The sequence below is a fragment of the Thalassophryne amazonica genome, chromosome 22 (assembly GCF_902500255.1).
Source record: "Thalassophryne amazonica chromosome 22, fThaAma1.1, whole genome shotgun sequence".
NCBI classification, from domain to species: domain Eukaryota; kingdom Metazoa; phylum Chordata; class Actinopteri; order Batrachoidiformes; family Batrachoididae; genus Thalassophryne; species Thalassophryne amazonica.
The window spans coordinates 20,450,291-20,463,630 of NC_047124.1; the positions used below are offsets into that span (position 1 = coordinate 20,450,291).

General features: G+C 40.9%; 1 protein-coding gene across 5 annotated transcripts in view; it reads right to left on the reverse strand.

Moving 5' to 3' along the window:
• Positions 1–13,340, reverse strand: part of celsr1a (cadherin EGF LAG seven-pass G-type receptor 1a) — a 148,603-nt gene that overhangs the window by 62,841 nt on the left and 72,422 nt on the right. For 4 of the 5 annotated variants that reach the window (XM_034163601.1, XM_034163602.1, XM_034163598.1 and 1 more), the window contains exons 6-7: positions 9,510–9,598; positions 2,379–2,459 (exon numbers count right to left, since the gene is read on the reverse strand). In XM_034163601.1, coding sequence (XP_034019492.1) covers positions 2,379–2,459; positions 9,510–9,598 — 170 coding nt within the window. The remainder of the gene's footprint in view (positions 1–2,378; positions 2,460–9,509; positions 9,599–13,340) is intronic. The other variant, XM_034163603.1, reaches the window with a different exon arrangement.

Here is a 13,340-nt window from a genome sequence, read left to right on the forward strand (position 1 = left end):
AGACAAATCATGTCACACCGCCAGGGTAGAAGCCTCGTCCGCGGCCCACACACACACACACACACAGATCTGCATGTGTACCTCAGCCAACCTCTCTGTTTGTAGCATGTAGCTTAGCCACAGGCTGCTAGAGCTCAGTATCAAAAGAAAATGGTAAACACTGAACTCTTAATTTGATTACTAATTAACATTTATAACGATGTTGCTGACTGAATATATCTTTTGAGCGAGCTGAGGGGACATCACAATAACGTGCCACGCTTAGCAACCAGGCGGCGGCCATTTTGCTTGTAATACAAACTATATAAGAATTGCTTTCTGCTTTTGTCTGATTGATTTCATGCTACTGAACAACCCATGTGGATTGTAACCAAGAAATAATATTCTTTAAGGATCAGGAAAGGCTTCTTGCTTATCATTTTTTCAAGTTAGAAAGAATAAGTAGCCACAATTTAGGCTACTTGCCCATACAAGCTAGGTACAAGGACAGTGGCCTCATTTTCAGTGACCAGAAGTCCATGACTACCTTTTCAATATGCTATGTGAGTGTCTCTGATGCTTATATTCTTTATTTATACCATATGTAGTGGAATACCTTCATGTTTACATTATTGCTGGTTCATCATTTAATGTACGTATCTATTTTGATGTACATCTATATATTAAGAGACAACTGTATGTGTGTATGTCCCTCTCCTGTCCAAATGGTATGTCAGAATAGCGCCAAACTTGGCACATATATACTTTGGCATATGGGATTGACATAGGCTATAGGCCAGCGCAGTCTCGTTTGGGGGCAGGCACTAAAGGGGTAAAATATGACGCATATGACATAATTTCTCTACTTCCAGGGTACAAACCACGGCATTTTCAGTGGGGTTTTAGGCAAATTCCACACAAACAAAGTGAAAATGCAAATAAAAAGCGACAATGTGGTGGGAAAGTGGACATGTATTGCGGTTTGTTTATGATCCGGAGCACAAATGTGTCGAGGCGGTTTTGCAGGCGAGAGAACGGAGCTACTCTGGTTAGCTGTGTAGGCTAACACTTACCGACACAACATCTCCTACCTCCTCGCCTTTTCTTCTCCACTGGGAACCGAAAAAAAAAAAAAAAAACTTTTCGCAACTGCTTTGGTGATTGCAGCCAAAAACAAAACCGTACACCATTTATCCGTGTCAAGTTATGTTGTGTATATATTAAATGGAGGTCCCCGTAAGTGGTCAAATCCCACGATATCACGGAGGGTTCAGACGAGACTTCGATCTCCTATTGAGCACTTTAGTAGTAGTAGTAGTTAAGTGGAGAGACAGTTTTATGCTGCTTCACCATCAGCAAGTGTGCTAAAAGAATGGTGTCATACTTTTCTATTCTTTTTCCTCTAAACTTTTAACCTCTTCATTTTTAGCAAGTTATTTCCGTTCAGTGATAATTTACCAGTATTTAATTTAGAAATCAGCCTTGTTGGCACCAGAATAGCACAAATTAGTAGTAGTAGTAGTAGCAGACGGCTCTTCTTGAGGCAGCTTTAGCCGCACCCTAGCAGTTCTCTAGAATCCGGGGTAGGTGGGAGGTGATAGCTTTGTTGGTGAAGATGAAGTTTTCATTTCAGTCTCTGAATCAAGCTTGTCCTGGGGCAGGTAATCAGCTAGTTTTAACATAATGCCTTCAGAAATAAAGTGTCTTCCAACAATGTGAACGAAGAAAAGTACAGCACAGTAGCAATTTATTAAGTATGTGCCACACATAGGCTCCAATCATGACTTGCTTATGTCGATTTGTGTGATTGCCTGTGTTGTGGTTTGTACAACGGTAGCTACAATGAAATGTCAGCATTTTTGCCAATCCTGTTGGATCTTGCAAAGTAAAAATGAGTCTACATTTTTAACTACTTCATAATTGTAATGTCAATATAATAAAATCCTCTTCTTTATAATTAATTACGTTTGGCCCAGTTGCTTAGTGCTGCCACCATTAGGCCATGCATAGTCACCACAGAAACCATCAGTTTCCATCTCACCCTGTTATCTGCATTAGGCCATGCATAGTACAGCAAGAAAATAGGAAAATACACAAGTTAAAGTGAAAGAAGCAACATGAAAGATGAAGAAAGTCAAGCCATACTAATATCAAGTCCAGAACCCTTCTACAGCCAAACCAAAACCAGAAAACCAAACCAAAGCCACAGCAAAGTCTACTATAACCGCACCTATGGTTCAGACCACACTAGACCTCGATCAGATAAGCGCTAACAGTATGGAGGCAGTGTTACCAAGAGTGAGTCCACTAGACTTAACTAGAAACAGAGTAGGGGCTAAGTGAAACACCAGGACTACAAAACACCAGGTGGGGTCTAGGCTAGAGATCAGAGAGGTTACCTCCTTCTGATTGAGCTCCAGCCAGGCAGTATACAGCGGGAGCCGAAGAGCCCCACTGGAGTCCATCAGACTCCCCCCATCCTGGGAGAGAGAGACACCATGTTAGACCGACAGCCCCCAACCAAGCAACATCACTCTTTTAAGTTTGAAGAGGAATAATCATGCACGTGTCCAGAAGGGTGCATGCTCAAAGTGTATGCGGTTGAACTTGCGACAGCCCAATCTACTGGCAATAATGACAACCCCAAGCATGCGGCATATGAAGGACTGAAGTAGGATTCTAACATTTAACACAAATGTACACTGAACAACATGTGGTTTGCCTGACAATGTCTAAGCCACACATTTTTCCCTCCGACCACCCAGGAAACCCACAGGTGGCCTCCGCTGTTAGCTTAAAAACCACAACACACGGAGACCGACAACAACTCTTGAACCACTTACTGGTTTTCTGTGATGTATTTTTAGAGCAACGATCCACTATCTGAATGTTTAATATAAGTGTGCTCTGAAGTGGACATCATCTGATCCTGGAAACTCAATAAACCTGAAACATCAACAAAGAGACAGCGAGGCGACCTACAGAGAGTGCGGCGGTGGAGGCTTACAGTGCAGTGTGCAAAGTCAAGTCTGATGGAGAGCAGCCTCAGATGGAAATCTAGTGTGTGAACTGAAAATACAACTGATGTTTTCAATCATACAGATAAGTACAAGTCTGGAACAAGCACCATCGAGGAAGTTTCATGACTTCATCACTGGATTCATGGTGCAAAATCATATTTTAATATTGACTTTCATCTTTAGAAACAGCAAAACTTGTATTTCTTTTCCATAACTTCGCATCTTCTAGAGCTAGAGAATCCAAAAGTCTTCAATAATATTGTATCGATTCTACTTGTGGTTTTGATGATAATGTTTCAAAATGAACATTTCTACTAAATCAAGATCTGAAATAGATTCAGCAATAAAACTGAATATATTATGGTTACATACATGATATCAAGAAGTGTCAACCTCTGATGCTTAAAACTGAGCTCTAAGCAAAAGCACCAAAAGTTGCTTTGAATAACCAGTTGAGGTTGGCTCCAAAAGTAAGCCACTCCCTGTTGAATCTCATGTTAAAATCCTCAACTTTACAGCAGAAATAAGCAAAAGCTAGTTTTGCCACTCATTATGAAGGTAGAGGGACTGAAGTTTTATATAACTCATTAGTTTGGGCTGTTTTAAGCCATAAAGTTGTGGATATTTAGGGGCATGGTCAATTTGACTGACAGCTGATAACTACTCGTGAACATGGCGGTAGCTTTTTATGGATATTTTAAAACAAATGAGATAATATGACTTGCTGTTTGATTAATTGTATGAACAAACTCTCAAAGAAATCTGTGCACCTATATTTTTGGTGAGTGAAAGTTGTGTATTATTTAATTTGTATGTTAGCACCCTTAGCAGTAGTTAGCATGTACTGATAGCTCGGTAACATAAGTGGCACTGATAGAGCCACAGTGACAGAGGCTGTTTTCCAGTAATAGTTTTTAAATACCTGAACCCAAGCCAAATGCTACTGGTGTGGTTTACCTGACAATGACAATTCATTAGTTGTATAATAATTGCCTGCATTCTGCAATGTTCAGTTACACTTGTATGTAAGCAGATATAATAGCACAGTACTAAGTAATACAAATTTTGTCTACTATTTTTAAAAAAACTGTGATCGACTTCCTCAGTTTTTAATTTGGGACAGAAAATGGGGTCCAAAATCAGTAATGGGAGACCACCCAAACACACAAGAAACCAAAAAAGAAGCTGTAAATGAGACATCCACAAAATACGGTACCACCTGAAGACATCGTCTGTCAGATGCCACCATGATGAGTACTTTAGTGGCATCACCTGCCCAAGAGAATTGGACTCAAGAGCGAATCAAAAAATATAAAAGTTTTAGGGGCTAATCATTTGACAGAAGCCCAACCATGTACTTTTCGAATGCGTAAAACAGAACGTGTGAGCTTCAACTCTGCGGTGATAAGAGCAAGCTCACTCAGCCTGTCTGGGAATGTCGTCTACACACCCAGCTGTAAATATCCCAGCTCCTACTAGCTCACATCAAACCTACTCGCACTAAAGAATCAGGTCAGGTTGAGTAGCACGCCCTGGCACCGCACACTGCCTCATTCATTCCCATACAGGTCCAACCTGCGTCCTGAATGGGCCGAAGAAGAAGTCCATCCCTACTTCCAAAAATAAGAAAATAATGGATCAGATTAGATTAGATTAGATAGAACTTTACTCAAATCAAATTTCAAATCAAATTTATTAAATCACGACAAGTTGCCTCAAGGCGCTTCACAAACATTATTTAAAAGGTAGAATAAAATGAAATAAAAATTTAAAACAGAATAAAAAATTTTAAAAACATAAATAAGTAAAAGGAATAAAGGAATAAAAGATGACACACAATCATATAAAATGCTAATGACAAAACAGGGAAAAAAGTGTGTCTTCAATCTGGCCTTAAAAGTCACCACAGAGTCTGACTGTCAGATCTGCATAGGCAGATCATTCCACAGACCTGGGGCGCAGTGAGAAAAGGCTCTGTAACCCGCTAACTTTTTATTCACCCTAGGGACGCACAGTAGGCCTGCACTCTGTGAATGCAGGGCCCGAGCCGGTACATAGGGCTCAACCAGGCCGGCCAAGTAGGGGGGTGCCAGTCCATGAACAATTTTATAGGCCAATAATAACACTTTAAAATCTGATCTCAAAGAGACCGGAAGCCAGTGACAGCACACCAGAACCGGTGTAATGTGGTCAAACATTCTGCTTCGTGTCAGAAGTCTGGCAGCAGCATTTGCCTTGGGAAAACTCACTCAGGGAAACTAAGATTCCAGCAGCATTGCATAACAGCACACAGGGTAAGAAGCACAGAGAGTATCAAATGTGAAAGCAAAAAAGAAAAACAGTTTGCGATATAAATTAGGGAATAACCCTGCTGTGCCTGATGATTTGCGGACGTTAATGCTGGATTTCACAGTCACAAAATCAGTTTTACCAGCGGCGCATTAGTGGAGCTGGTAAAACGGATATTTGCGACCGTAATCCAGAATTTGTGTCCCCAAATCATCACACACAAGGGGTTATTCCCATTCTAATCCAGTTCCATCGTTTGCAGTTTATTCTTCTTTAAGTAATTTGACCTGGATCCATGTTTTCGGCAAAGCTTACCATAGCAACAGCGTCTTCATGCCAAAGTGGAAATTCTGTGAGCAGACCCCCAGATTTCTCCATCTTGTCAACTGCACTGAGTAATTCTGTGTCAGAATCCACGTAATCCACAGAATCCGGCATTGTCATCGCTCCGCGGGTTTCTCTCGCTCTCACCTGACAGCATTTTTATTGACATCTGCGTAGCGACGCGTGCGGTCAAGGCGTAGAGTAATACATCAAATATGAAACGGTCAAATATTTTGCCACCGTCAACGCGATATTTTATGTGTTATGTGGGCCGCTGAAGAGGAGGTACTGCTGGCCCACCACCACCAGAGGGCGCCCTGCTTGGAGTGCGGGCTCCAAGCACGAGAGGGCGCCAGACCCAGAAGAAGTGACAGCTGTCATTCTCTGCACCAGCTGTCACTCGTTCATCATCATCATCACCACCATAAAAGCCGGACTGCAACTCCACCTCCTCGCCGAGAAATCGCAACTACTGAAGAGGTAATTTCTCTGCTGACTGACACTTTGTGTGTAATAACCTGAACTTCTGTTGCAGCCGTTTTCCTGGAGTGTTGCCTTGTCTGAGGGATTGGCGTTTGGTGTGACAGCGACAGCTTCGCCTCACACCCCAACCCAGATAAGTGGTTAACCAGGAGCTGCACGAGTGTGTGATTGGAGGTGGAGGTGCTCCCTCCTAACTGTGTATGGACTGTGGATTACTGAGTGTGCGGACTCACACTCATTCATCTTGTCTCTGCTTTCTGCCAGCAGTACCAGGGTCGACAGCCGAAGAAAGAGGCCACCTGGGGACTCGGGACTTGGCGGCTCCGGTGTTCTTCAGACCGTTGGTGGTGGAAGCCGTGTGGGACGCGGCTTCTCTCTCGTCGGGGGTCTTCTATCTTCGAGCCTGCCCACACGTCACCTGGTGTCAATTGACTGCAGATTTCTGTGAATTTAGTTGTGTATTATCACAACATTAAATTGTTACTTTTTGGCTTATTCATTGTCCGTTCATTTGCGCCCCCTGTTGTGGGTCCGTGCTACGACACCTTCCCAACATTATGGTCGGAAATCTCACACGATTAACCAATCAGATTTGCGGAACAAATGTAATTGGATTAGAATACGCAATATAAATACCAGACATACTGATCAGTACTGGTTTACTGGCTACTACTGTTCCTCTCATTCCTGACCTCTGTCTTCCTGTTACTCCTCCTCCCCGAGGAGTTGTACAGTCTGATAGCCTGAGGGACAAATATATATATATATATATATATATATATATATATATAGTATTCTAGAATTATGGCTGTTTGGCATGCAATTAGGTTGTTAGTATACCACAATATGCACAGTATTTGATAGAAATGGCTGTTTAAAAAAAAATCATCACTCATATACACATCGATGCAACAAACGGTGAAATGTATCAGTTCATCGACTCCACAAGGTGTAGCTATGGTGCAAGTGGCATGTCAATGACGTATAGTGTTAACAAGAATGTGCCTATAGATACAGTCTGATCTGAATATTTCTGTTGACCTTTTTCTTATATTAAGGGGGGGCATAGAACCATTAAGGTGACATCACTGTTGAAATAGTTACATCAGACATTTTCTAGGGAGGATGGCAGTTATTTTAAAGAAGATCAAACATCCTGTTAAGGATGCAACAAGCATCGGATGGCGGTAGAATTGGATGCTGCATCGTGGATTTGACTGTCTTTATCGTGGAACTGCGATTTCTAGCACAATAAAAATATAACTCTGGTTTTGCGTGAAATAAGAAACATGCCAAAATTCTGATTTGACAACGCTAATACGCACACAAAGACGAACACTTTATGGATAGCTTTCCATTTGAGCGACCTCCAGCAGACTAAGCACCACGTTCCAACCCACCCACACCAATGTAACAATGGCAGTCCATAACTGTTGCCGTGCCAACCCTCTGACAACCTTTAACCTCTGCTTTAAGACTTTATGAGGTGGGGGTAGGGCACACTTATACATGTGCACAAGTTCAACTGCATCATCTCCTGACCCAGTAAATCTCCTGCTGTGAGCACGCATTGTGTGAGAGCGTCATTCGGGCTGTTACACAATGACTGGACCTCATTCTAGTCCCCAAACAATATGTAAATCATCTTCAGCAAAATACAACCCGGTGCTGATATTTAAAACCCTACAAAGCTCAAAGAAAGTCCCAGCAGATAGCTCTGATCTTCCTTCCAGGTACTATCTTTGAGCTATAGAAGCAATGCACACCAAATGCAAGATGACGGCAAATACGTGAGCCTTCGTACATACATTTGCACGTCAACACATCTTGTCATTCGTGAGAACATCACCATATTCTGCTATATAAATTTCACTAATCCCTTGAGGATTGATGTGGGATTAAATTTCCTTCAGACAGTCCTACGTGTGATCATTCAACACACGAATAAAAGCACACCTTGTGTCACTGCTCCAGTTCGCCTCGGGCTACTTTAACAAAATGTGCCACCAGCTCAGTTTGCGTTAGACTGACATTGGTGGAATCCGACAACCATAAATTCACAGAATATAAGCACAATGGTGCAACGTGTGTGCATGAGTGCAAGGGGCAAGAAGATATCTCTCTTGCTCTGTTGTTCAGTTTTGCGCCATTTGATGAATTTGATTAAACAAGGCATTGATGGATAAGGTATTGAAGGATTTCAAATAGGTGTGGAATGAACACATGGACAATACTAGCAACAATACTAACAGAGCATGACACATTTTTTAGAATCCATACCGCTAAAAAGGGTATGTGCTGCCGAACAATACCTACAGATGTGAGCCTGCGGGTGACACGGTAAAGTATGGCAGCCTGTTTTGTTTTGTCACTTTGATCAATGGCTACCAAGTCGGCATTTGTGTCTGTTACTAGTAGACACAAGAAAGAGGTGAAAAATCTGTGAAATATAAGAAGTGGTGCATTGTCGGTGACTATCCTTTGCTCGTGTTAAGTAAATAAGGGGGTATTGTCTTCAACAAGTTACAAAACACAGGTGCTGGTGAACTATGATGCTGGATATCCGGGGTCAGGCCACTGATACTATGTTATTAGCCTCAGAGAAAAGACAAGGGTTTAGAACAGGGATGGGCAACAGTGTGCCATGAATGGCCAAGACAGTGCAAGTTTTCCTGGCAACTGATCACCTCAGAAAGTCGTTTTACTCCTCACATCAACCTAAAGTCTTGATCATCTGTGAAATCACTTGCTGAGGTGATCGGTAGCAAGGAAAACCGGTTCTTTATACCCTCCCCTGGATTAGAGAGGGGTTGGTAGATGATGCAGTTGTCTAAAAAAAATTATTATTTGCTATGAGAGGAGAAGGCAAACTCATGGTTTACAGATGGTCACAAAGGCCAGTGGCTTCATGTCAGAGAAAACAACAATTCTATTAAAAATGTTGTGTTGAGTCAGAGACCTGAGCACCCAGAGGGAACCCAGACATGGGGCGAACATGCAAACTCCACACAGAAAGGCCCCAGGTGGGAAGCGATCCCAGGACCTTCTTGCAACAGTGCTAACCTCTAAGCCACTGTGTTGCCCCAGACAAGTAGTTTGATCAGGAATTGAACAAAGGTCTACATATTGAGATCTATCCCATTGAGCTATGTGATGAAATTCACTCAAAACTAACTCTTAGGATCAAGTGTTTTTAACTCCTAAAACTGCAAACCTCCAAAGGTGGCTTCTTAATAATATCGACCATTTTCACAGTACAACATCTTCCAAGTATCCTCATAAGTGCCGCAAACACAAAGTTTTACGTACTGGAGGAAAGAGAACTGCATACATCAGTTGTGAAGGTTACAGGGCACTGTTAGGACAGTGGAGGAAGAGGAGTAGAAATGGCTAGTGGGTGATTATGTTCTTTACCTTATTGTAGTAATGGAGCTGGACAGAGTGCCACTGGCCATCGCTGACCCCGCCGAGGATGTAGGGAGATACGGTCGTCTTTGTTTCTCCTAGACAGTTGGAAAAAGATGGATATGAGAAACAATGAGAGAGGCTAGAGGTGGGATAAGTGAGGATGGTGTTAAAGAAGAAGAAAAAAACAACAACAACAAAACCAGAAGGTGAACCACAGGTTGTTACAAGTCAGCTTGTGGGCTCTTGTTGTGGAATTATAATTTTGGTGATTGGGTAATTTTACATCTATTTCACTTTGTTACAGCTTGGAAACTGATTGTTACCGACAAACAATGATGCCAAAGAGTTGTTGCAATTACATGACCAATAACCAGTTTTAAAGTCAAGACAGCCTAAACCTAGGCAATGTCATAATCAAGACCAAAGTGTATCAAGACCAAGACTTTGAGGAGTTAAGACCAACCCAATACTAAATCCAACGTAGGGTGAGACATTCAAGGGCAAGACCAGAACAGTGTGAGTCCAACACTGCATGATACATTTCCAATAAAAAGTGTAAAAAAAAAAAAAAAGGAAAATACAGGGACTATTACATAACGAATAACCAGTTTTAAAGTCAAGACAACCTAAACCTAGGCCATGTCTAATCTTGAATACTACACAACTTCCAGCACCACCACAAAATCTTGTTTGATGCCATTCCTGTGGCGTAATCATGATGAAAAAGTGGTTGGCGATAATTTGAAGGGCCTTTATCAATGGCAATGGCAGTGACAACAGAAAACAGGCCTTGGTCACAAAGTGTAAACACACACAAGTACATCTGCTCACATCATTTTACAGGCCAACCATAATTAAATTTCATTTAATTAATGAAGAAAAACCTTATTTTTCCTCAAAATGTAAAAATTAAAGAGTTGGAAAAGACACTAATCAACTGCAACAGCAGACCGTAAATGATGAAGGTAAAAGTGGTAATTAGATGGATCGTATTATACAAAATTATAGGATACAGCTATTCCCCTTCCCAGTTTCTACCACCTTTTCCAACTTTACCCTAGTCAACACAACAGAAAATCTGTACTGTATGATAAAATACTTGCACAAATTCCAAATTTTATGATAGGTCAATGCCCTATCAACATGCTGAACTGAATAAAAACCTGTTTTCCACCAAGTTAACAGCATCACCACCTTTATTTTATCATGTTATCATGCTAACCTTTGAGGAGCTGGCTAAGATTTAATTTTTCTACTTGTTGCTATGGGAGTAGCATGATGCTAGCATGCTATCAGCAGCATTAGCAAACCAGGCTTACAATTGCACCAAACTGGCTCACATTTATTCACAGATTTATAAGCAGAAAAATGTACTTGGTTCCCTTTTCTTTGTGAGTAATGTATTGCTATAAAATAAAGTTTAGCCACTGCCATGTCTCCTCTCTGCTGACTAAGCTTTCCGATAGCCATTAGCAGGCCTGCAGGTGTTGTTTCTGCTGCTATGAATCACTGTCATGAGGAAACTCAATCAATAGCTTTTATTTGTCTCCAAAGCACAAATGTTGCAGCAGCAGTGCAAAGGGTATTCACGGCGTTTCTGCAACCCCAAATAGAATCGAGTACCATGACTACAATGAATCATTTCTTCTTATTATTTCAGTGGTTCCCAACAACAGGTATATGTATCAGTTCTAACAGTGCCCGTCGGAAGTTTCTATTGCTATAGAAAATTTGAAGCTTAAGTAGATTTGCCATGAATGGTCGTATGAGGCTGTGTTTGAAGGTGGGGTGTACAAAGAGGTGTACTTATGTTATATTATATGATGATTTGAATATAGTATTTCAGATTTTTTTTTAAATCTGTTTTATTATCAATTATATGAAAATAAAAGGATTCCTATTAAACAGGTTATTGTAAGGGAGTCAGACAAAACTAAACAGAAAATTTAGAATCCTGGAAACAACAAATCCCCATCCTTTCTGTTAAAAGCAGACAACAGGCTGATTCTTATGTATTTTGACCTGCTGAGTTTCAAAAGTTGCTGTTGGCATACTGCCACCCATTTTGTTAAATTTTCCACAAGTTTACTTATATTTGCATTAGAAATAGAAATAAAAGTTGTATTCTTATGTATTTTGACCTGAAGAATTTAAATATTGTTGTTAGCATGCTGTATCTCTACTCCACCTTCTAATTTGCATAAAACAAAATGGCTACCCATTTTGTAAAATTTTCCACAAGTTTACTTATATTTGCATTAGAAACACAAATAAAAGTTGTATTCTTATGTATTTTGACCTGAAGAATTTATATTGTTGTTAGCATGCTGTATCTCTACTTCTTCACTGCCTAATTTGCATAAAACAAAATGGCCACCCATTTTATTCACGTTTTCCCAAAGTTAGCTTGTTTTTGCTCAAGATTTGAACTGCTGAGTTCATAGTTTCTTATTTGCAAGCTGTATCTTCTCTCCTTCATCCCTAATATGCATGAAACAACATGGCCGCCTGCTGTTTTCATACTTTGTAGAAGCTTGTTCTACAAAAGAAATTGATAACAAAAACTCTGCTGCACAATCACGCCTACAAATGCATGTATTTGTCAATCTTGCATATACTGGCCTGTTGAAAAACGTTCCCTGTGGATTTAAAAATCGCATTATCATTATATGTATTCTTTGATGGCATGTGAATGACTTGTGTATTTTTTCATCACAAATGCTGAAATGAGCTAAATATGTGACTGCTAATGATTAGTTTCAACTAAAAGGCAACTGAGAACCTAAACTTGCTTAGTGGAGAAAAAGCAAAACTGCAGAGTGGGGAAGTATGTGAGTGTGTATGACTGTGTGTGTGTGTGTGTGTGTGTGTGGGGGGTGACTATGACTGTTGAAAACATGCATGTCCCCACAAGGTGTGCACACTAGCACAATCATAAATCACGCTAATGTGAAGGCTTGCGATAATGCGCGGTATTAACGGAAGAACCTGGTGCACAACGACTCACAGACACTATGTATATACTCTGTTTGTCAAAGGCAGGAGCAGCCTAGGCGGGCATCCGCTGCTCTGGCGATCAGTAAGCGACGGCACCGGCGGTGAGCTCTGTGTGCGAGGACAAACAGTTAATAAGTGATGTGTGTGTTTGTGCAGGTGAGGAGCAGAGGTGCACGGAAGCAAGTGTGTGTAAATCATGCGTGAAAAGCAAAGGAGCAATGGAATGATTCAGACCCACATCGCACATATTTTTTGTGCACGTACCTGCATAAAAACAAATCAGACACACTTTCATCCCGCTCTTCGCATTCACCATGACTCATAATCCAGACTCTTTAACCTGATGAGTCATGCACTCAACATGTAGTCATGTTTCAGTTTTGAATTAGAGCAAAATGACTTTGGCTTTGTTCCCCAACAGCTTCGCCCATCATCATCATTCAGAACTGCAGCATTTCTCTGTCAACAACAATCACCGGGCATATTTTTGATCTCCACTTTTAATTGACTCGGCACTGTCATGTGCATGTTTACAATACTGTGCTAATATTTGACTATCATTTAGCATAGTCAATTCTTTTACGATAATGGCAAAACAGTAGAGGTGTGCATCTGTTCCTTATGAAATGAACTGAAACGGATCAAGATACAAGGACGACGATACGATTCAGAATCGATTTATTACAATGCAATCCAATAGAACTCCTTGTTTAATGTAGGCATTGATTTTCCATGATAAATTAGAATAAACTGAGAGTGGCATTGCTTACTTTCAAATGCATATTTTGTGAAAGACCGGGGACCTTCTTCAGGCTTTTTTCTACTGTGCTGCAGCACGTT